Raw genomic sequence first — 24141 nt, 5'->3', positions numbered from 1 at the left:
GCCCGCTTCGCCCTAGGGTGTGGCGGAAACACCCGCGCACGGTCAGTCCGCACCTGCCTGTGGAGTGCGCGCAAGGTGGGACGAGGGTGGGCAGCTGACTTTGCCCAGGGAGCGTGTACGCCCTCAACTCCCTGTCTCAGGAGAGACGCAGCTGGGATCTCCGCCCCACTCCTCCACGGGTCCCGGTGGCCCCGCCCCGCAGTTCCCGTCACGTGCCACAGCACCGCCCAATCAGCGCCCGCTGCGCGCAGGTTCGCGATTCAAACTGCGGTCCCGTAGGGTCGCTATCTGCGCCGGTTCGGCCGCAGCCGCCGCTGCGTGCGGACAATGGAGCACCGCATCGTGGGGCCCGGGCCATACCGGGCCACAAAGCTGGTGAGTGAGCGTGCGAGACAATGCTGTCGGCTCCGCGATTCCCCGACCGCGTACTGGTCAGCTTTCGCTTCTCCCCGGGCAGGCCAGACCCGGGTTTGGTGGCGAGACGTGTTTCGGCCCGGGCGGACGTTTTCTGGATGTTGCTCAAAGCTAACCATGTCTAGAGCCCAGCCCGTCGCGGGTGGGCACTGCTTGGTTCCCGAGATCTAGGCTGAGTTCTCGACGATCAACGGCGCCTCTGGATTTAAAGCGCCTGGAAGACTAGGGTGACCACTCCTCCCTCCCCGCCCCCCCCCCCCCCGACTACCCTGCCCCGCCCCGGCCCCTCCACCTTCTGTGTTCTGGAGTCTGACCTCTGTGTCCGGGAGAGAAAAGACCTGATCCGTAACCCTAAGGCCACTCACACCTTGTAATGCTCCCCCTTCGCTGCCCTCCGGGCAGGGCGTGTCTCTGTCCTGCGTGTCTCTTGTGGTGACACTTGAGGTTCTTTCTAACGGTGCCCTGAACAGAGGTGGATTTCCTTGGCCACATTTCCGACCCCTGGCGTTTCTGTTTCTGTCAGCACCCACCTAAATGAGGAGTTGACCTGGTTGGATGGTCTGAAGATCCTTTGCTGACCCCGAAGGTCAGAGGTGCTGTCTTTTCTCCTGGGATAAGAGCTTTGGTATTCAGAATTCTGAGAGGCGTACTTGATTTCCTTATGACTTGGAGCAATTAATTTTAGTGATTGCTGTTTCAAAGGATTACCATAATAAAATAAGTGGTGACCATTTGGTATATCCATTGCAGGTTTTTAAACAGCTTTCTATGAAAGCATAATGATAATTTTGGAGGAAGGGACTTCGCTCCTTGGTCTGTCACCATGTCTTGGCCACATCTTGGGAATTAGTCTCATTGTTCTGTGCATCCTGATAGTTATCCAGGAGAAGATGGGAATTAAGATCCAAACTCTCATTTGGCTAGAATTGTATATGTGGAAGAGATGAGGACGGTGGGACAGTGGGAAATAGAGTTTCCTTTTCTTTCTAGAGCCAGTTACACTATGGCCAGTGGAGTCAAGCCAGAGCTAAGAAGGCCAGCTTCTAAAAGAAGAAATCATGGTTAGGGCAGATGGTTCTTTACTTTTTTATTTGACTCATAAGCTACTTTGAGAATCTGATAAAAATTATCTCCTTTTTACAGAAAAGTACACATGCCACATACTCATGATATTTTACATATGAATTCAGTAGACTTGGGGAATCTGTGGCATCGTTTCATTATGCTTAATACAAGCATTTACTTGCTCACAATTCTGTGGGTCAGCAGTCTGAGCTGAGCTTATGTCAGTGGTTCTTCTATTGGGATCACTCATGTGCCATCATCATCTATTTGGTGACTTGACTAGAACTGGTGGTTTAAAATGGCCACTTGACTTGATTCTGGCTGTTAGCTGGGCCAAGTGTCTTCACTTAGGGTCTCATGATTCCTACATAACCATATGTTATGGTAAATTTGGAGGTTCTTTTATGCGAGTGCCAAATAATAGGAAAACTTGATGGCAATATCTCCAGTAAATATTAAGTGAATAAATTCATTTTAAAAAGTTACTTTTTCTTTAGAGCGTGAAGCTTGAAATATAATAATTTCAAGACTCCATCTATTATTAAAGCAGTCTCTAAATAGAAAAAATTGCATTGTTTTACATATTCGAGGTGTAATAACCATTAATGAAATCAGTCAATTACTAAATGCCTTTCTCTTATTTTTCTCTTAGTGGAATGAAACGGTTGAACTTTTTCGCGCTAAAATGCCATTACGAAAACATCGCTGTCGTTTCAAAAGTTATGAACATTGCTTCACAGCGGCTGAAGCTGTGGATTGGTTACATGAGCTGCTGAGGTGCAGTCAAAACTTTGGCCCCGAAGTGACCCGCAAACAAACTGTCCAGCTGCTTAAAAAATTCCTGAAGAATCATGTTATTGAAGACATCAAGGGAAAATGGGGTCAGGAAGATTTTGAAGATAATGGTCACTTGTACAGGTAATGGCAACCAGTAAACCCTCAAGGGGAGCAGTACAGGAAGGAGGAGTGGATCTGGTCAGAGTCTGTTGAAACTTCCTCATGTGAAGGGATATACCTTGTCCCTTGGAGTGATACTTCTTGTGGTTTATTGAGTGGATAACTGAATGTGTTATAATAGAACGGATTGCAATGTTTCTTGGCTTCATAGAGCATTTCATAGCAGTCTTTTGTTGCAGTGATTTTTCAGTAAGGAAATCTTTTCATGCCTTTTGTACACCCAAGAGACGGACTGTACTTCTAGAGAATCTAAAATGAGTGAAATGATAGCTCTGGGTTGGGCCTTTGTGAGCAATTAGAATGTATATATTCAGGGGGTTAGTGGCAGAGTGTGTCTGATCTTTAAGCAGAGCTCAAGGTTCATATGAAGAATTGTACTGTAATTCCCTGATGTATCAGATTAACCTTGGCAATTCATGTCTGCTTTCCATCAAAGATTTTTGCTCATGTTTCAGTGCTATTTTATGATTGGACACTTACCACCAGATAATCTGAGGGAAATGGACTCTGCTTTTACTTCCATTCCCACTGCATGCTAGGCCGTTATTGCTGGAGGTGGAAGGATCTACCTAATATTCAGGAAATGGGAGAGGACTAACGAGGGATGAAGTCACACAAGTTCAGGAAAGAGGAATTGCTGACTTATCTACAGAGAGGCCTACCAAAGTGCTAAGAAACAGAGGGGATTAAAAAAAATGGAGCAAATGGACTCTTAATATTTGCTTTTTTTTACTCCAATAGAAAAATAAAGAATGTTCTTACAACACATTTAATGAGGGCATTTTGGGGCCACTGGAACTTTGGGGCCTGGTTTTGAGCATTGAAAACCTGATTTTTCATACCTGAACCATTTCTTTGGCTTCTTTGAGACTAGGTACTGAGAAGGGAGAGGCGGGTCACCACTGTCAAGGCTAGAACCAGACATTGTTGTACATTTAGAATCTAATTCCTCATGGAGTTTCATTAGCAATCTTCAGCTTCTAGATATCAAGATTGTTATTTGGGCAATTAGTCGTCTCTCCATTTGGCATTATTTCTGGCTTGCTGATCCAGCTTTTAATTAAAATTATGGGTGATTTTAGCCTATTTGAGACCATAGTGCTTATTACAATCAAGCAGTAGAAGCTGCAGCCCTGGTTTCACGTGCTGCGCTTCATTGGGGATTCTTGAGTGATTATTTCTCCTGGGAAACTAATTGCTTGTACACCATCAAGATTTAGCCAGCAAACTTCTAAAATATTCCCTGGATGAGCAACTTCCAATCTGTTCTCTTTTGACCTTAAATTGGATAGCTCTCATGGAGTCCCATGAGGCTTTAAAAGTCATCAGAATTAAAACAGGATCAGGCCCTAGGAGCAACCACCCAGCCCTTACTGTTCTCTTCAATATGAAGACTTCCTCATGTATTCCCCTTTAAAAAAACAGAGTGTACACACAGATTAAGTTGGTCCACGAAATAATGATCCTCCCCCACCCCCCAGTTTCTCTTACATAAAACTTGTGAGTCATAAAGGGGGCCGTATTTTCTTTCATTATTTACCACATGAAAACTCAGCTTTCCATTTTCCTGAGTGGAATTCTGTAAGTTAACCCCTGATGTTTGATGATCTCAGATTAATCCAGGATGAAATCTATGTAGACATGTAAATCACCTGTTAAGGAGCATGCACCTTGATTTGAGAGTAAGCTGATGAATGTGGAGGCAGCTGTAGCACCCATGCAGCTTCCGGGACTGGCGCTGAGGATCGTCATGGTTACATGCTGGTGCTCCAGGGAAGAGTGAGGGCAGGCTGCCCTACTTGCTCTAGTTCCAACTGCTTTTTGTAGTTGAATTATAATTATAGTAAAAGGCAGACTGGGGGAGATTAGGACCTAGAGGCAGATTAGATTTGAAAATAGTGGAAAGTCAGTAAGGGGAAGAAATTCCAGAATGTGCTTCTAAATAACAAGCTTTATGGAAGAGGAACCTTTTTAAGTATTATCAAGAAGGCTGGAACAGACAGCTGAGAGTTCTTGCTGGGAAAAAAGGAACTAAAATTTTACAGCACCTGTCATGTATCAGACTTGTTACATAATTGTCATTTAACTCAACATCTGTAGATGTAGATGGTATCCTATTTTAAAGATTAGGAAATTAATAAGACCAAAGTTACTAATTTTTCCATAGCCACTCAGCTAATAGTGAAAGAGTTAGGATTTGCTTTGAGGTCTCTTTCTGAAGTCTGTGTTCTTGTGGTACGCCAGACAGCCTTCATTTCACAACATGAGATTGGCTTAGCTTCTTAAATGAATTAGTGAGTGAATTAGTAAATACACAGAATAATAAAACAAGAAACATTTGGTGTAGTCAACATGCGTTTATACACAGAATTCTAGTAATGTGTTAAGTACTATGTAATACATGTTAAATGATCAGCTGTCTTCTTCAGGAAGTTCTCAAGTAAAGGAGGTAAGGTAAAAATCAGCCTAAATGTTTATATTAGTATCTCAGGGGATAGGTAGTTTCCTGGGTCTGTGAGTTACAGAAAGACATAGTTAGACAAAGCAACATGAAATATAAAGGCTCTTATAGTATTTTTAAAATACAGATTGTATATACACATGTATGCTGGAGAATTATAACAGAGATGATGAGTTAAGCTTTTTTTTTAGAATGTGTCAAATTTTATTTTTAGTTTTAAAAAAATGTATGTCATGTTTGTTTTGTGACTACATGTACATTCTAATACTATTAACTAGAAGGAGTTCTGGATTTGATGCTAGTGAAGACTATAGTTCACTGAAGAGTCCTCATAGTTGAGTCTGAGGTTGTCATCTGGGTCTAACAAAACTTCATGGCCCTAGACTTCTAATGAGAACCAGTTGTATACTACTTTGTACTATTGTAAGAAATTTCAGTTTATGAAGCAGCTTCCCTTCCACGATCTCATTTAATCTTCATGACAGCCCTGTGAGGAAGACAGGTAGATATTCATCCTCAGAGAACCAGACACTTTTCTCTTTGAAGCATCTAAATAAAACACCAGGAATGTTCTATTTAAAGAAATTCCAAACTGATCATTGAGTCTGCCTATTAATGTATGTGAACAGACAATTATATAGAATTATTTAAACCTAATATTATGGGTTATATAAAAATTGAAGTGTGTATTACGATAATTGCTCGTTTTGGACTATTTAATAAAGAAGGTGTTGGCCTAGCATAGATCTTTAGTATGATGGGGTCCCTAGTCTGGGGCCTGCACCTGGCTCTTGACCTGTTCTTACTAGTGATGCAAACCCTGGTGGCTACTTGTAACCCAGAAGGTGTTCATGGTTTACAGAGAGAAATTCACTGGCTCAGGGGCAGTGGTTGAGAGCTAATGTATAGAAATTGTTTTAGGAACCTCACCTTTAAGTTAATGGACTATTGGCTCCCTCTAGTGGAATTCTTTATTTTTTCAGTAAAGCTTAGAATGTGTGCCTGTGATTTTTGTTTTGTTTTTTTTTGTTTTTACTCAGTTCATCAGGTCATAGATTCTTGTCCTATAATAGCTGGATAAGTTCCTTAGCCTGTCTGACATCAGCTTTTTCATCTATAAAATGACAAGGATGGACTAAATCTTAAAGAATGTTTTAAATTCTAAGCTCTTAGGATTCCAAATATTAAATACATATCACATGCATTTCTCAGTCCAAGGCAATAAAGGAGATAAAAAAGAAATATGCCATGATTCTTCTCCTCCCTAACTTTGCAATCTCTTTTGATAGAGTATTCATATGTGGAAAAAAATAATGGCAGAACCAAGGTAGTATTTAATTAATTAACCAAGATTAACCTTTAACAGTAAATTACACGGGCAGTCTTTGAGTTCTGTCTCATTTTTGTCTTTCAATTTTGTGTATTTTGTGAAGGTAACATTTTCATGTGGTTTAAAATTTACAAAGTACAAATGATTCTATGCAATGAAATGTTTCTCTTCCACCTCTCTTCCCTCGCCACTCAGTTCCCTTACCAAGAGGCACCTAATATATTAGCTTCTAAGGCAATGTCTTAAAAAATTTTGAACCTGAAAGTCTTTAGATAGGGCAAACCCACTCTAGTTGCCCACACTCTCACCATTTACCTACATTATACCAGACTGTATCATGATTATGTTGTCTGCCTGCCGGTGCAGGAATTGTGTCTGTGACTCGGTGTGCACTGGAGTGTTTTGGGACCTCATGGAGGAGGAGGTGGAGGACTTCAACCTGGGTCTTAATAATAAGGGATAGGAAGGGAAGTGATATTTCACATGACAGGGATGGTGAGACCAAGGCTTTCAGTCAGAAATGCATGTCAGCTTTACTGGGGGAAGAGTGGGGATGTGGCTTGGCAGGAGAAGTTTTAGGTTTAGGATGTCCGAGGGATGCATTTGGTGGAGTATTTCTTAAATACCTGGCTATAGAGTAGATTTTTATTTTAAAAAGACAAAGCAGCCAACGTTAGTGTTTTGCGTAGTGACAAAGTCTGTGTTCTATTGAATAGTAGTGATAGGATAGACATGGGACTTTTTACTGCCAAGCATTCTAAACTTTCCTATTTTGTGGGATTCTTGTTTGTATGAGCCTTGGTGGGAGGCAGAGCCCTGTCTCCACCAGTGGAAGTCTAGTAGGTGAGACACTTCCTCTTCCTGCCCCTTCTATTTGTAAGCTTCCAAAGTAGAAGTGGGGGAGGCCAGATAAATGTTTTATGTGAGAGAATCAGAAAGCATAGTCTAGTTAAGCATTTTTATGCGACTTGTGTCCAGTCAGCGTTTTACCAGTCGCTTGATTAATACTTACGTTCTGGCCTTTTCTTAGAGCTATTCAGTGGTTTTGCTTTTTGGGGGAGGGAGGGGGGCTTGGGTTCAGTGTTAATTAGATCCTCACATATGCTGCTTTTCCCTGTCCTCCTCTCTTCCTGCTTCCTTTTCCTTTCTCAAGCATTGTGGAGTGCCTACTATAGCCACACCACTAAACACTTTGGATGCGTGACCTTATCTTTAGAGTTACAGTTCAGATAGGAAGACAGATAAATCAGAATTCATTGTCACAAATGCCATTATAAGGATGTGAATTCAGTGCTATTGGAGGACTGAGAAGTCAACCGTACTTGAGGAAGTCAGAGAATATCTTATTCAGAAGTAACACTTGTGTTGTGTCTTGCATCAATAGGTGTTTGCTAGACAAGGAAGGGAGAGAGGTCGATCAAGGTAGAGTGTTATAAAAGTTCATTCATGAGCGAACTTGAAGGATGTAAGAATATCTTAGGTGTCATTATGTTGGGAGTGATGGTGGATAAGTCTATGAAAGAATTTGCTTTTATCTATGTCCCAGCAAAATGCCTATTATTTATTGAGAAAGTAGTTCAAAGGTGAGTAAGTGAAGAGTTTCCTTTTAACTGGAAGGAGTTAAACAATAATCACTCCACCTTTATTCCTTAATTAAAGAAGTTCAGTCACTTCTCCTATCAAAAAAAACTGTGGTTAAGTATAGCACAAGCTCAGTAATGGAAGGGATATAATGAACAGGGTTTGGAGTGAGGCAGGCCTGGGTTTGAATCCTAGCTCTGAGTTACTGATACCCACATGATCTTAGGCAAATTGCTTACACTCTGAACCACCATGTCCTCATCTGCAAAGTAAGGATACTAACATTCCTGTCTGGAGGGTATCTCTGGTCCCATTGGACCAGGGATCAGCAAGCTTGTTCTTTGAAGTGCCAGATAAAAAATGTTTGTGGATCACAAAACCTCAGTCACAACTGCCTGACTGTTGTAAGGTGAAAGCAGCCATAGACATGTAAGGGAATAGGTGTGGCTGTGTTCCAGTACAACTCTACTTATTAAAGCAGATTTGGCCTGCAAGCCATGGTTCCTCATATCTGCAGGAGACTAAGTTACTTAAGGGCAAGAATTGTTAATTCTTATGTCTTTGTTACTTAGTGGTATCTGATACATAGTAGGTACCTGACTTCACAAATAGCTGAGTACAGATTAATAGAAGATTCTGTTAGTTCAGGCCCTCTGAGAAGAGAAGGAGATACCAAGATGGAACTGGATATGCAAGAGATTTAAAGCAGGGATCCCCAACCCCTGAGCCACGGACCGATGCCAGTTCGTGGCCTGTTAGGAACAGGGCTGCACAGCTGGAGGTGAGTGGCGGGCGAGTGAAGCTTCATTTGTATTAGGAGCTGCTCCCCAGCACTAGCATCACAGCCTCAGCTCCACCTCCAGATCATCAGGCATTAGATTCTCATAGGAGCACCCATCCCTGGTGCCAAAAAGGTTGGAGACTGTTGATTTAAAGCCAGGGTGTGGGGCACCTGGAAAGGATAAAGAGGAAAGGAATAGGAGTTAGGGTGAGTCTTCAGACTGTGATGCAGGTCAAACCGCTGTGAAATAGAGAGGGAAAGAAGAATCCGGTAGGAAGGGCCTCTGATCACAGGTGTACAGTTCTGAGAAAATCTTGGCCAGACTCATGGGGAGTCCTTGGGCAGAGGTTGCCTGCTAGAGGAGTCCTGTGTCTGCTGGTATGATTGGCCTGGCTCCAGAACCCCCCACGGCGCTCATTCATGTGCTGGAAGCATCCTGGGGGAAGCATGAAAGGTACAGCGGCGAGAGCTTGGAGGATGTGGGCTTCTTGAAGGGAGACATGGGCTTTGTACTTTCATGGCCAGCACAGTCCATTTCTTGTGCTACAGATCTTCTCCACTCATGCTCATGGGGCTTTCTTCCTGAAACGAAATGTAAGAGAATTTACTTGGAAGAATACAGCCCCTATTGCTGCAGCTAGTCTCATGGCTACAACCCTCTCCCTTCTCCACTGGAAATTTCCTCACCCTCAGCTGTCACCTTGGCAGGCTCTGGGTGGCTTACCTGGTAGTGTGACCCAACAGTCCATTTTTGAGAGTTAGGATCCTTGATAATCATGCACTTCTTAGGCCGATATTTCTGTACATGCTCAATCACAATTACAGTGGGACAAGAAAATACCAAGAGTTGCCATGGGTACTCCTCCCTGCCCTGATAGGGTGAGAGCAGCCTGCCTTCTTCCTGCTGGTCAGGGTCAGTTACTCCTGCCATGTTAGTGATTCTGTTTTTGGATCTGCCACAAAGAATCCAAAGTCTCTGCTGTGTCTCCTGGAAGAGTACTTCTTTTTAGGGGACAGGACCTCCAGTTGTGGGGATGAGTCACTGGGAGGGGTGGTGAGTAGGGCTACTCCTGCTTTGACCTCGTGGTTCCTGGGCCATGTGTTCATACGTACATGGGACATAGCACCGTACGAGTCCTGTACGTCCAGCTTGTCTCCAGTACAACACTGTCTTGATTGCAGTAGGTTTATGATAAATCTTGAAATAGGTGGCGTGTCCTCCAACTGTATTCTTTTCAAAATCGTTTTAGCTATTTTAGTTCTTTTGCCTTTTCATAAAGATTTTAGAATCAACTTGTTTATAAAAATTTCTGTTGAGATTTTGAATGAAATTGTGTGGAATCTGTAGATCAGTTTGGGAGATTTGACACATTAACAGTTGGGTCTTACAAATCATGAACATGGTATTTCTCTGTTTATTTACATTTTTAATCTCTCAGCAGTGTTTTTAGCTTTAAGTATACAGACTCTGCACAAGAGTTGTTAGATTGAGATCCAAGTAGTTCATAGTTTTTGGTGCTGTTGTAAAAAGTGATAGTTTTCCCTATAAATCTTGCACATTTTAAAAAAGTCATAAGTAGTTTATATATTCTGATGCAAATGGAATTTGCTTTCTAAATAGTTTTACTAATCTAAAGTAGGAGAGTCTTTCAGATCAGACCACATCTCTCTCCTCCTTAAAAACACTCATTTGATCCTTTACTCATAATGGAATTGTGATTCATATGGAATAAGGGACAGTTGCTGATGTGGGAGTTCAAAGGCTTCTTTAATTTGGCAACTAACTATTTTTCCAGCTTCATCTCTCACTCTCCTTCCCTCAAAAACTTTACGTTTCAGCATTTAAGTGATACGGTACTATGGAGCACTGCTAGGCTAGAAAAATATGTTCGATGGGTACAGATCCCAGTAAAACCCAGCACATTGTCATGGGTTTGCCTACCCAGGGGTTTCTGGGAAATGGCAGTCTCAGAGAGGTCGACTCTACAATAATCACTACCGGGTTGGCTTTTTTATACAAAGGCTTTAGGTTATGTACTAAGGCAAAGAGGCAGGCAGGCAAGGCTGTAGAAGCTGCCAATTTCTGCTGATGCTGAAGTAATAGTTTAGTATATATTACAGAAAGTTTAAATAATTGTGCCCTCTGTTATTTATGAGTCAAATTTATGAAGATTATAAACTATGTTTTCCTTGTGGTTTAGATGCCCTAGAATATTTTTACTGATTGATTAGTTAATAAATTCTAATTTGTTTCAAGTAAGTTCATCAGAGGACAGTAGTTCTGGTACAGATTATTTTCTAATTGTTTTTTTTTCCAACCAATATTTGATGATAGATGTGGCAATAGGAGACCTGAGTTGTTTTGTTGTATCACTAGCTGTGGCCATTTCCTGTAATGGTATCGCTTTTTCAGTGTTCAAATGTGGAGTTTTTACTACATTATTTCTAAGGGTCTTTATAATTCTAGAATCCATGATCATAAAGTTAAGATTAAATTTATAATTTTCAAAGCAAAAACAAGCAGCCCACTAGAGGGAGCTCTGTTCTTAATATTCACAAACAATTTTATTTGAAAATATATCTTTCACAGAAGAATGTATAACTGTATCTGAACAATTTATATAAAAATGATACAGCAGATATCTGTTTACCCATAATTTGCATCTTCTCCTCAGAGGTCATCAATATCTTGACTTCTGTCTTAATCATTCCCTTGCTTCTCTTTCTTGTTCTTAACACTTACGCTTGTATCCTTAAACAAGATATTGATTTGTTTCTGAAATGTTTTTCTCTGTTTTTAACTTTATGTAAAAGATATCAAAGAGTATATATTCTTCGGACTTGTTCTTTTATTTCTCATGATATTTGAGATTCATCTATGTTGATATATTTAATTATATAGTTCATGGAATTTTCTCGTCTACATTCTATTCAATTTTATCAATATACCACAGTCTATCTACTTATTCTTCTGTTAGTGGCAGTTTGGGTTGCTTCTAGTTTTTTTGCTGTTCTAAACAATGCTGTCATGAACATTTATGGACATGTTTCCTTTTGCACATGTGGATGTTTCTTTAGGATACACGGAGTTACCGATGAGTGGAATTAGGTTAGAAGATACGTTCAACTTTACTAGGTGATGCCAAAATGTTTTCCATGGTGGACGTGCTAATTTTTCTTTGGTAGTGGAAAATATTTGATATTGACTGGCTTAAGTTTTTACCAATCTGGTAAATGTGAAATGCTGTCTCCTTGTGATGTTATTTTGAATTCCTTTGAATACTGATGAGATTGAGTATCTTTTTATATTTTTATTCATCATTCCTGATTCCATATATGGAAATGCCTGATTCATGTCCTAGGCCTTTTTCTATAGGATTTTTTTTTTTCTTATAAATTCTTAGGAGTTTTAAAATAATATATTCTGGTTATTAATCTTTTGTCAATTTTATGGATTGCAAAGATCTCCCATTTTTTCACGTTGTGATATTTTGGTGAACAGAAAAGTTTTAATGTAAGTGAATATCAATTTTTTTATGCCGTGTTTTTTATATCTTGATTAAAATGAGTCCCTTCATTACTCAAGCTCAGAGAGAGATTTGCTTATATTGTGCTTTAAGTTTTAGGATTTGGTCCATGATTTTTATTCATAGTATGAATTCAAGATTGTTCTGGTTTTGTATTGTTGAGAAACAGTCTACCCCAAACTTTAATGGCTTAAAACATTTTATTTTGCTCATGGGTTTTGTGTCAAGAATTTAGAAAGAGCTCATCATCTGGTAGTTTGCCCCTTCGCCACAAAGCATCAGTTGGGCTAGAAAATTGGCTTCTTTCTCTGCTCACAAACATGGCGCTTTTGTGCTTCTTGGCCCTTCTCTCTTTCTACGTGGGATTTCATCCTCTGTGGAACTCCACATGGGTTGTGCTTCTGGTTGCATGATGGTCTTAGGGTAGTCACTGTCTTTCCATTGTGCTGGCTTCCAAGAGGTTGTTTCCCAAGACTGAGCATCCCAAGAATAAGTATTTCCAATAGGCCAGGAGAGAAACTGCCAGGCAGCTAAGATCTATGTCTGGAAATGGCAAAGCATCACTTCTGCCATATTCTATTTGTCAAAGCAATCGCAAGGCCCATCACATTCAAAGGAGTAGAGAAAGCTGTTGCTGGGAAGTATTGAAGTCACGTTCTGGAAGAGCATACGGGATGGAGATTTTGTTGTGACCATCCTTGGAAAATACATGCTGGCCACAACAACATTTATTTGCAAACTAAATTCACTCCCTGCATCAAGACTCCCCAAATCCATTCCATGTTTGCATCACATTTAACAATCACTGTCCCGTAACACTTCTAAAATGCAGTTGAACATAGGTCTGCCATTCCTTGATTGGGGCACAGTTGTTTCTTGGGAGTGATTCTGTGTGGTTCTTTCCTAACTCTGCCTTCTGGGTTCTTCGCTCTGCATTGAGTCATTCTTCCCTTTCCACAAGAGCTGATATATGTTTGCTGTGGAAGGGCTTTCTCAGATACTTCCTGCTAAGAGAAACTTGAGATTATTGACTATTCTTTTCATTTTGAACTGTTTCTTTTTTTTATCCAAGTGGATGGTGATTCTGCTAGTACTGTTGTTTTGAAATGCTGTGCCTTTTCTATGAATCTTATTGTGGTTTAGTCCATTAGACAGAAGTCTTACTCATAAATCTCTTTGAGACAGGCTCTTCTTTGCCTTGGGTTGCTTATAAGTCTGCTGTGGTACAATACCCTTAAGATTCTTACACTGTTAATTTAAGCAACATGGTTTATAAGACACTGCTTTAAATCCTTCTGAGGTTACAGCAAAAGTCTTACAGCCACACACTTGTAACTACCCTGAGACCATATTTTACTAGAACCATCTTGAATTTGATATTTGCTATAAGGTCATTTTTACTTTGAGAATGTTTTGCTGGGAGAAATTGGAGAAGAGAAATAGTTTTGGTTTTGATTCAAGGTATGACTCTTTTATATTTCCTCTAAATTCTGCTTGAAAACGGAACAGTTTCTTCTTTAGTTCATCTCTCTCTATCTGTATCTTGTTATCGAGACTAAAAGAAACCAGTTGGCAGTGTCAGCATTCATCCTGGAAAACCCCCTTGCCAGATTCGCCTTTTGTATTTTCCATGTTATTGCAGGTGACAGTTTTAACTGAACTTTATGCCACTACATAACAGGTGTCTTTTCTACAGCCTCCAATAACAACTTCCTCCCCGTTAGTCCAGCCTCCACTAACAATTCTCCCTGAGGCCCTTCAGGTCTCCACTCACTGCCTGGTCTTGATGCCACAAATTTCTGTTCTGATTATCTTTTGTTGTGTAAAAAACTTAGTGGCTTAAAACAGTCTTTATAAATTTTACATATTTTTTGGATGAGGAATTTGGATGGGCTTTGTTGGGTATCAGCTGGGGCTGCTGAGGCTAAAGAATCCACCTCCATGATGACTGCTTCATTCCCAGGTCTGGAGCTTAGTGCCCCTTGACCTCAGTTTTTTTTCCACGCAGTGTCTTATCTTTTAGGGCTTCTTCTTGTTGCATGTTGGTCTCAGGGTAGTTGCACTGCTTCCATGATGGCTGGTTTCCAGGAGGGAGCTTTGCAAGAATGAGTGATACAAGACTGAGAGTTCCAAGAGACAAGAAGAGAGTTCAGGCCAGTTAAGGGCTAGTGCCCAGCACTGCCACGCTGTCATTTCTGCCATTTTCCATTTATCTAAGCAATTAGAGAGGAGGACTCACCCATACTCAGAAGAGTAGAGAAATATACCCTACCCCCTGGTAGGGTAGTGGCAAGATCACGTTGTAGAAGAGCATGCGGATGGGGAGGTACTATCGTAAAACATCTTCGGTGCTGTTACAGGGATGCAATTTCATTTTTCCCAAATGGATATCCAGTTGGACCAGAACTCTTACTGAACCATCTATACTTTCTTATTGATCTGTAATGTCTGTTCTGTCATCAGTCAGATTTCTAAATATATGTGTGTGTTTGGTTTGGATTGTCTGTCTATGCCCGTGGTTTTCAACTGGGAGCCATTTTTCAGGGGACAACGAAGACATTTTTGGTTGTCACACTTTGAATGGGATGCTACTAGCATTCAGGGGATAGAGGCCACGGATGCTGCTAAACATCCTGCAGTGCACAGGACAGCGTCCCACAACAAAGACTCATTTGGCCCCAAACGTCAGTAGTGCTGAGGTCGAGAAACTATGGCTTGTGCCATCAGTATTGCCCTACCATATTATCTTATCTTAATTAGACTTGCTAGCTGGTAGGGCAAGTCCCTGCACTTTGATTTTCTTTTTTAAGAATGTCTTGATTATTTTTAGCCCCTTGCAATTCCATATAAATTTTAAATCAGTTTATCATGTTTCATGAAAAACTCTTTATATTTTGATTGGAATTTCACTGTAACTCTATATCTTTATAAGGAAAATTGACATTTTATGATATTGAATCTTCTTATTCACCGACATGATGTATCTTTCTATCAACTTAGTTCCTTAATGTCTTTTAATAAAATTTTATAACTTTCTTATTAAAGTGCTTGCAAATCTTTTGTGCAAGATTTCCTCTCTTGGCCAGTTAGTTGTGAGACTTTTAATATGTTGCTTTCCTCCTTTGGGTCTTAATTCCTCCAAGGGAAAGTGTGACATTTGTTCTAGACCATCCCTAACAAGCTTTCAAGGCCAAGATGACGTGGTTAAAATATTAGAATTAAATTGAATACTTTCAATGCATAAAATAAAAGTAGTCCACTAGAGAGAGCTCTTCCGCATTTCTTCTCCGGCCAGGTTGCCAGACTGCTGTGAAGAAACCACATCTGCTATTGATAGCTGCAGATGTTAGGCAAAGACCTCATCTTCTTAGGGTGGAGGAAGAAAGCGACTGTCTGGGATCTTTCCTGTCACAGTTCTCCACATAGGAAATTCAGCTTTGGTCTTTGGAAGATACTATAATTGACCCTTGAACAATTATAGGAGTGCTGACGTCCTTTCACTCGAAAGTCTGTGTATAACTTTTGACTCCCCCAAAACTTAACTATAGTTATCCCTCAGAGTCCATGGGAGATTGATTCCAGGACCCCTGCAGATAACAAAATCTGGCGATGCTCAAGTCCCTCATATGAAATAGCACAGATAAATTCATACAGTTGGCCCTCTGTATCCACAGATGCAAAAGTATCTTTCAGTTATGGTTGGTTGAATCCACAGATGCAAACCCAGGCATATGGGGCGACTGTATATTTACTGAAAAAAATTCATGTGTAAGTGGACCCATGGAGTTCAAACTAGTGTTGTTCAAGGAGCAACTATACTTGTTTCTGGGTGTGGAAATTCAAGAAACACAACTTGAATGTAAAAGGAAATTTATAGGTCATCCAATTTAATTCTTTCATTTGACAAATGAATAAACTGTGATTTAGAGATGCTGTTACTTTCCAAAGGACATACAGTTTGTGAGAAATTCAAGGTTTGAAACTTAGGCCCACACATTTTCACACTAGTTTAGGGAATGGGGAGGGGAGGGTAAGCAGTGGGCAGTGGGTATTAGTGGTGGGGCGGGGGGTCGGGATTGTGTTTAATTTTTAAAGGACTGAAAGGTGGGTGGTCTGTGAATTCCCTGGAATTATATTGCAGTATTACATGTGAATGTGAGAGTATGTGTAGTGACTTTGTGTGTGTGTGCGTGTGCATGTGTACACTCATACATGCTATACTTTGGCTAGAAATAGGACTTTTGTTGTGATTATTGGCCTCTAAGAAACAGGGTTGAATTTTTCTCTAAGCCAGCCTCTACTTACAAACTGGGATCACTTTCACTGGCTTCAGAATTTCATTTAATATATAGTTTGGAATCATTTGGAAATAATCATTTGGTAACTTAATACCAAAAATTTAAGCTATCTTTCAGTTTATCTTTATCTGATTTAATGATTTCCAGACCTCATTTTTTTCTTACTGACTCAAAACTGACCTTTTGAAGTGCAATCATTGAATATTCTTTTCAGAGAAGATGAAACTCAACCTCTCTCCATCAGTCATCTGTTTTTTCAAGTCTATTTTGACTGTTTCTGAAACATTTTTCCGTAGTACTCTTATTATTTGTGATTCTCCTGATTCACCCTGATAAAACTTTCTTTGTAAACTACAGACATTTTAAAATTTTTTATTTCTGCATTTGCATTAGGAATAAATTCTTTATCAATCATTTGAATTATTTTTCTTGTGGATATCATAAACAAGATTTTAAGCTTTTATTTTGGCTTAATAAAAAATTAACATTAAGAACTAGAGTTCTTGCATTGCTTTCTCAATGTAATGCAGTGCAGTGTATTGTTTTCTAACAAGCTAATAGAAAAAGATCCTCTGAGAAAAATATGTATTTAATTACCTTTCTCTTCATTATTGCATATGGTCTAGATCAGCTTCAAGAGAGTTAGATTGTATTTAAGCCTCAATGTATGAGTCTAGGAGTGATACATCAGAGGGATAGGAAGAGTGAAGGAGTACTGAAAGGCAGAATAAGGATATTAGACAGCTTTCTACCTCTTCCAAGATGGATTTCTCGACCAAAGGCAATCTTAGTGTGTTGAGTGTTCTAGGGAAGGAGGATTAATCTTTATTGGAAATAGTTACAAAAATGAATATTAGGTCAAATAATTTGTATGCTAATATACTCTTCCTCAGCAAGTATTATTGAGGACTTATCAATAATTTCTCTTTGCATACCTACCATCTATAAATTTCAGCTAGGGTTATGAGACAGTAAGAATTTCGCGCTGGGTGAAGAAAGTGGCTTACCCAAGAAACATCCCATTAAGAACACATTTAATCATGAAAGTCAAATGATAAGAGAACAGGTTTTATTTACTTAAATGCCACATGTTTGATTCCTATTTTTCTTCATAAATGTTATTTGATGGGCATGATGAATGAATATGTTTAAAAAATCATATATTGTTGGGTACAGTTAGCTATGCATAATGATTTGATTAAGTACGAATTCATTTATTATCTGAAGTTTGCTTTGTATAAATTCTCAGGGATATAAGAAGTGGGGACTATTGTTAAAATATCTGCCTTCTACTGACTGTAATTTTCTTCTTGGTTTTAGATTTCCTTCTTCTTCACCCCTGAAACCATATCCAAAGAGGCCCCCATACCGAAAGGATGTTATTAAATTTCCAGAATGGAATGACCCCCCACCGGGCACATCACAAGAGAATATCCCAGTGAGGCCAGTTGTGATGGTGAGTGCCATTACTAAAAGACTGAGGGCTAGCAGCAGGGAGAGATAAGTATTAGTCTGTGAACACCAGGCTTAGTCCAGTTCTTTCTGTCAGTTCCTTATGAACAATCGTCTGAAAGTGCTTCAAGACAATAGCTTACCTGCCAACAGCTGAGAGACCAGGAACAAAGAAAGACTGGCTTTTGCATTATTTCACTCTTGCCAATTGATATTTTGGCTGAATATGTGGTAACTGTTTTCATGTGTTTCAAGCAGTTTTCTGTTAAAATTCCCTTATAATCTCCTTTTTCTTTCCGTTTTATAATTTGCTCTTTTCCTTCTTTGTCTCCTCCTCCTAAACTTTGTTATAATTATTACCACTTGAGAATGAGAAGGTTGGGGCATGGAGTATTATGGAATGAGCCCTACAATAAAATATGAACAAAGGTGGATTCTACTAGTCTTGGGAAACCCAAGCTCGTTGTAGGATAAACTCCTTTTGGGGAGGCATACTTTTTCCTTAAAACATCCTCAGTAGAAGACTATCAAGATTGAAATAATGCTAAATAATAAAATACAGAGAAAAACTCTTTTATGGCAGTTTTTAATAATTGTACTAACACTAATATTGTAAGTTAATTTAGTCTCATAGGACTAGATGTCCAACTCAGACTTTTGTTTGAAAAGATTTGATGAAACATTTTTAGGCAATGTAATTAAAAATAAAAAATTTCGTCTGAAGAGGCTGTATTATATCTCAGTTTGGCGAGAATAGTTAAGCAGCTTAGGCTTTATCAAAGATAATTCAAGAAAAAGAATGGCACTGGGACAGAAGTGGGGACTCCACAAGAGCTTGCAGATTTGTCAGGGACAATGATGAATTTGGTTTTAAATGTGTTTGATGATAAAGTTGGGTTGTATTAAATGGAAGTGTCTAATAGGCAGATGGAGATAAATGCTCTGGAACTTAGAGGAGAGGTCACGTTTGGAAGTCAGCAAAGATTTATTGTCTCCTGCGTGCCAAGCATTGTGCTAGGCTCTGCAGATACAGTAATATGTGATACAGTTTTTGGTCTAAAAAGGCTCATCGTCTGGTGTAGCATACAGCACAAAAATCGATTATTAGAAAACAAAGTGGAACTACTCTGATGAAAGAATGAGCACAAAAGGTGTTTGAGGACTATTTAATTCATTACTAATGAGGAGTACTTAATTAAGGTTTAGTGATAGTTTCTCTCCTAGATAAAATTAAAATATAAGTTCCATAAGATAAGGTACACTTTTTTTGCACATTCGTATTTAGACACTTAATATGACCTCATCAGTAGAGTAGTTATTCAACAGACTTTTTTTTATTATAAGTTCACCCAGTGTTGTTCATACAAAAAAGATAAAACCTCATATTAAATTAATATATATGTATTTTATCAATATAATAACTTCCTTTTTCTATTCTATTTAGTTATGGGAAGTTGTAATATTCCTGGTATTACTGTTAGGAAAACCAACTGCTCATTTGCACACTTTAACGCACTGATGACAATGACTTTCATCTTCCATTTTCAGTTTCAGAATATTTTCAGGACTCCTGAAGTGGTATATCAGTGTCTTGATTCATCAACCCTTCCCTCCACCCCCGCTAAGGTCTATCATTTTCCTGGTCATCTGTATCTACATTTCTTTTGATAATTTTTCTCATACTTTTTCCTTAAATGAAGTGGTAGAGGTTTGAAAGCTCCCTGCTTGTTATAATTCCACTAAAGCCTAGACTGCTGCTTCTTGAGGATTGTCCAAAGAAAGAATGGCAGAGCAGGATCTGTTTCCTCAGTTTGGCCTTGGTATAGGTTTTAGACAGATGATGTTAATAGTCAGTAAAGAAACAGTTTATCTTTCTTAAAGAACTTGAGCTTATCATTCATTTCTTCTTTCTTACTTTCCCTCTTTCTGTCTCTGCCTCCACTGTGCTTGTTGGTTTTTATTTTTCTTTTGTCTCAACTTCTCTCTTGCCTACCCATTACGTCAAATAAATGAAACGCATAAAATTATTTCTTGTGTTTGCCGTGGAAAGTGAGACTGTGGGCTCTGGAGCCAGACTGCTGGGTTTGAATCTTGGCTTCTCCACTTACCAGCTAACTGAGCTTGTTTCTCTGTTTCGCTGTTTGTGTCTCACTTTTGTTTTCGGTGGAACTGGGATGATAATTCTCCTCTGGGGTAAGGTTGCTGTGAGAATCAAGTGAGTTCATATCTATAAAGTGTTTAGAATATGCCTGGCACACAGGTACTTGGTAACTTAACTACCATTTCTGTTATTATGTATTTAATAGAATTGTTTATAGGCAGAGACAGATGAAAAAAAATTACCCATAATATCATCCAGAGAGAATTAACATTAACATTTTTCTTGTATATCCTGTCTCCCATGCATATTTTTAACACTAAAATGAGACCATGCTGAGCTTTTTTGTAACCTGTGTTCTTCACTTAGAACACTGTTATGCCCATTTTGCGTGTTATCAAACATTCAATATCATTTTAATAGCTGGACCATATCTAATAAAAAAGTAATATATTTTATTTATTAGAAGTAGATTTGCTAGGCAAATGCAACAACTTATATGCCTGCCTTGAAAAATAAACACCTAATTTAGATCCTTTAAAAAAATTCACAAACTCATGTGACCTTCGGCTTCTTTTGTAATTCAACAGTTCTCCAAAAATCAAACCAAAAACCAAATCAAAAAACAACTTTCCAGCTCCTTTTTTTCAAATCAATAAGATTTTTTTATAATGATGCTTTTGCAAAAAAACTACAGAAACTCTTCGTAAATGATTTCTCATGTTTTGCCTTTAAAAATTCAAAGCTTGTCTCTGTGATTACCAAAAGGAAGTTTTAAGACTATGTCTAGTAGCCTAAATGTGAGAAGGGAGACACTAAGAATGTGGAACTGGTAAAGCTGCGTGACTTTGAGCAAGTTATTTCATCTCTCCGGCATTAGTTTTTCTCCTTGCCATTTCCAGCTGTTCTGTGGAGCTCGTGTTTTACTTGCCTCCTGCAGAAGCCTACGATCTGGGTCCTGCTCTCTAACATTGTACTTATTTGACTTTTGCTTACAGAAAATAGAGAATTCTTGAATATAATATAATTTAATCTTAAACAATCATTCAGTTTGGACAGGGTGTGAATTTGTGTAGGTATTCCTTGACTTAATTTTGAATTAATAAAATTTTATTTCATCGCTACTTCACTGATTAGTTGAAGCTCCCACAGGAAAAAAAATAGCCACTTAATGTCCTGCTTATTGTCATAGCTCCTTTGCAGTTCTTGAATAATCGCTTATAATATGACTTGATCTTTAAGAGTTATACTTTATTTCTCTGCAGCCCATACAAAAACGTTAGTTTATATTTCTTCTTCTTTAATATCAAATTACAATAACTAAATAAAAGAAATTTCTCTTTATAAGGTACATAAATGTCTAACTACTATGCTATACACCGGAAACTACTACACTATTGAATGTCACCTGTAATTGAAAAAAATGAAAATAAATAAAATGAAATAAAAATAAATATCTCTTAAACCAATAAATGCTGGAATTATGGGGGGAAACATACCTATAAAACTGTACCACTGTCTACTGAAATATTTATTGTCTCTCTTGCTCTCCCCCTCCGCCCCACCACCACCCCGTTAGAATTCTGAGATGTGGTACAAGCGTCACAGTATTGCTATTGGAGAGGTACCGGCTTGCCGTCTCGTCTGCCGCAGACAGCTGACAGAGGCCAATGTGGAAGAGATATGGAAGTCTATGACGTTATCATAGTATGTGCATTTGATATTGGTGAAATCTTTCAGTGGTTTATTTTTTAATTTCCTTCTCCCCTATTCTCTGCATATTTAATTTTTCTGAAATTATGTATAGAAATCTTGACTTTGATTGCAATATTTGCAGTTGTGCTGCTTATCAAATATGATTTAACTGAATTCTGGGAATTTTCTGTTGTCATATAATGGCCAAGAATAGAAATTTGAAAGTTCTTAACTTTCTATTAACACCAAAATCTTAAGCTTAATGAACATAATGGGAAAATTTGATCTTTTAGGTTTTTGTTGTATGACAGGTAATTAAAGTTAATGATATAGCAAGTTATTTTCCCACAAAGATGTACTATTAGCAATTTCTCATTATTGGATAAACCAATTTTTGTTTCTGTGATATCTTTACTCATAAAATCATTTTTCTTGATATTCATTGTATTACGTTATTAACTTAGTGAAGCAATATGATAATTGCAAAAGGATATCTTTCAGGTTTGTTCTGTCATTCTCAATATCTAGTTTTTTTGCCCCACAAAGATTGGGTAAAATGTATGAAAACAATGCATTTTAAAGATTGATCGTTAAGTGTGCCGGGTTTTTGGGTAAGTAATGATTTTTTAAAAATTAATCTAATTAATTATTATTTGTCTTTTAGTTTACAGAAAATCCTTGGCTTAGATTCTTTAGAAGAAGTTTTAGACGTTAAACTTGTCAACTCCAAGTTCATCATCCATAATGTATATAGTGTGAGCAAGCAGGGAGTTGTTATCCTTGATGACAAGTCAAGTAAGTGCACAAAAATCACTTGGTTTCTAGTTGACTCAATATGTTGGCTATACAGGTCTATCGCCTTCTATTTGACTCTTCTCTAGGTCCTAAATAAATTTGCCCTCTCATTAAATATAGCATTCTCTCAGTTCCTAATACCTCTTAACTAATTGTCTAGATTAAAGAAATGTTATAGAAAGATAAATATTCTGGAGTGAAAACCTCAGCAGAATCCATCCAGAGGCTAGTTCAGTGTTAGCCACACTGGGCACGAAGTGGTTCTATATTATCTCTGGAAAATCCCTAAAGAATGAGTGGGTTTAAGACCTAACGGAGAGCTTGAGTCACTTTATTTAGGTGGGTCCTGTGGTATGATTGATTTTAAGTTCTCATGGACCTTTTTATTATGATGCCTCTGTGTCAGGTTTTCTGGGATGCTCTTGGTTTATGTCATTTTTTTCTTTCTAATAAAAGTAGCTCTTTAAATGTTGAAGGTGCTTTAATTTTTTTATACCCTTCCGAGCCAGTTTACAAATCAGGAAGAAAAACATTTAGCAGCCACCTATCTTGGTTTTTCATTTGTGAAAATACAGTCAACATACCTGTAAGTGGGTCAGAATCCTCAAACTGATTATATAACTTCCTTCTCCTAGATAAGGGATGGGTTAGAATTGAAGGGGCTCTTTGATTGCTTCTTCCTTTCTTTACACCCTTGATTTTGGAAATTAGCTGAAACTAGATCACTTTTGGATGTGGGAAGTTGGCATGGTACTTTTGGATTCTTATAATTTATTACTAGGTTTTGGACTGAAGCCTCCTGGGCAGCAGACAGAGCTGTACCAGAAGGAGCCTGAGCAGTGGAGAGAGAGGAAGAGGTTTCTGTAGGCCCTGTTTCCTGACAGGAGTAGAACGTGTCATTGAAATCTGAAATGTTTCCCTTTTATAGCTGAATCAGGAATGGAGGACATCAAGAAACAAATAGATTTGCGACTTCATAAGTTTTCTGGTTCGTCAACATATAAATTAAATTACATAAATTGAGGGCGGTGTCGCCTTTGTAATACATCAAAAATTCTTCTGCATCTCTGAGTACAGCAAACATTAATGCTTTTAGCTACCAGTTAGGTGACCAAACATCTTTTATCTTATTAAGTAAATTTTTCAGGAAAGAAGGAGACTCTACCAAAGGGCTCGGCTGGACTTCTTGTAGCAATGTTAACCATTATTATTTTAAAGCTATCTTAGTACAACTAGCTTATACTAACATGTCAGTAGAACTTTGTTGCCCTAAAACATTCTGAAAAGTGAAACATATAAAATGATTCTTATATTGGACATTGGACATACAGAATTTACCTTTTATTTTTACTTTTTATTTTTTTTTTTTTGGTATTTGGTGAACTGGTTTCACAAATGCATTTGATGACTAATATTTTTGCTATTTCTGTTGTTCTTTGTCTTCTATAATTCTTAGGGTAATAGATTTGTTTGTTTGTTTCTTTGGAACAAACTATCAAATTTCTTCTTTCTACTAAAGCTTTAAAAAGTGCATCTCGCCCTTACAGAATTTTGCAGGCACGATTTATACAAGTACATGTTGTAACACTGCTGCTAAGAAAAATTTTCATCTTTTAAATATTTTGACATATAAATAGGTGATTTGTGATTAGCAGATATGTTTTATATTACTTGGATGAAAACTACA

The 24141-nt window shown here is 38.5% G+C and overlaps 1 protein-coding gene across 1 annotated transcript in view; it reads left to right on the top strand.

Moving 5' to 3' along the window:
- The first annotated feature begins 235 nt into the window (after positions 1 to 235).
- DEPDC1B (DEP domain containing 1B) overlaps positions 236 to 24141 on the top strand; it is a 50606-nt gene continuing 26700 nt past the window's right edge. The window contains exons 1-5 of the mRNA XM_011387184.2: positions 236 to 375; positions 2132 to 2397; positions 17735 to 17870; positions 21544 to 21671; positions 22324 to 22454. Coding sequence (XP_011385486.1) covers positions 328 to 375; positions 2132 to 2397; positions 17735 to 17870; positions 21544 to 21671; positions 22324 to 22454 — 709 coding nt within the window. The 5' untranslated portion in view covers positions 236 to 327. The remainder of the gene's footprint in view (positions 376 to 2131; positions 2398 to 17734; positions 17871 to 21543; positions 21672 to 22323; positions 22455 to 24141) is intronic.

The sequence above is a fragment of the Pteropus vampyrus genome, unplaced genomic scaffold, assembly GCF_000151845.1.
Source record: "Pteropus vampyrus isolate Shadow unplaced genomic scaffold, Pvam_2.0 Scaffold1000001020, whole genome shotgun sequence".
NCBI classification, from domain to species: domain Eukaryota; kingdom Metazoa; phylum Chordata; class Mammalia; order Chiroptera; family Pteropodidae; genus Pteropus; species Pteropus vampyrus.
The sequence above is the reverse complement of the archived record's forward strand: the minus strand, read 5'-3'. Positions and strand labels throughout refer to the sequence as shown.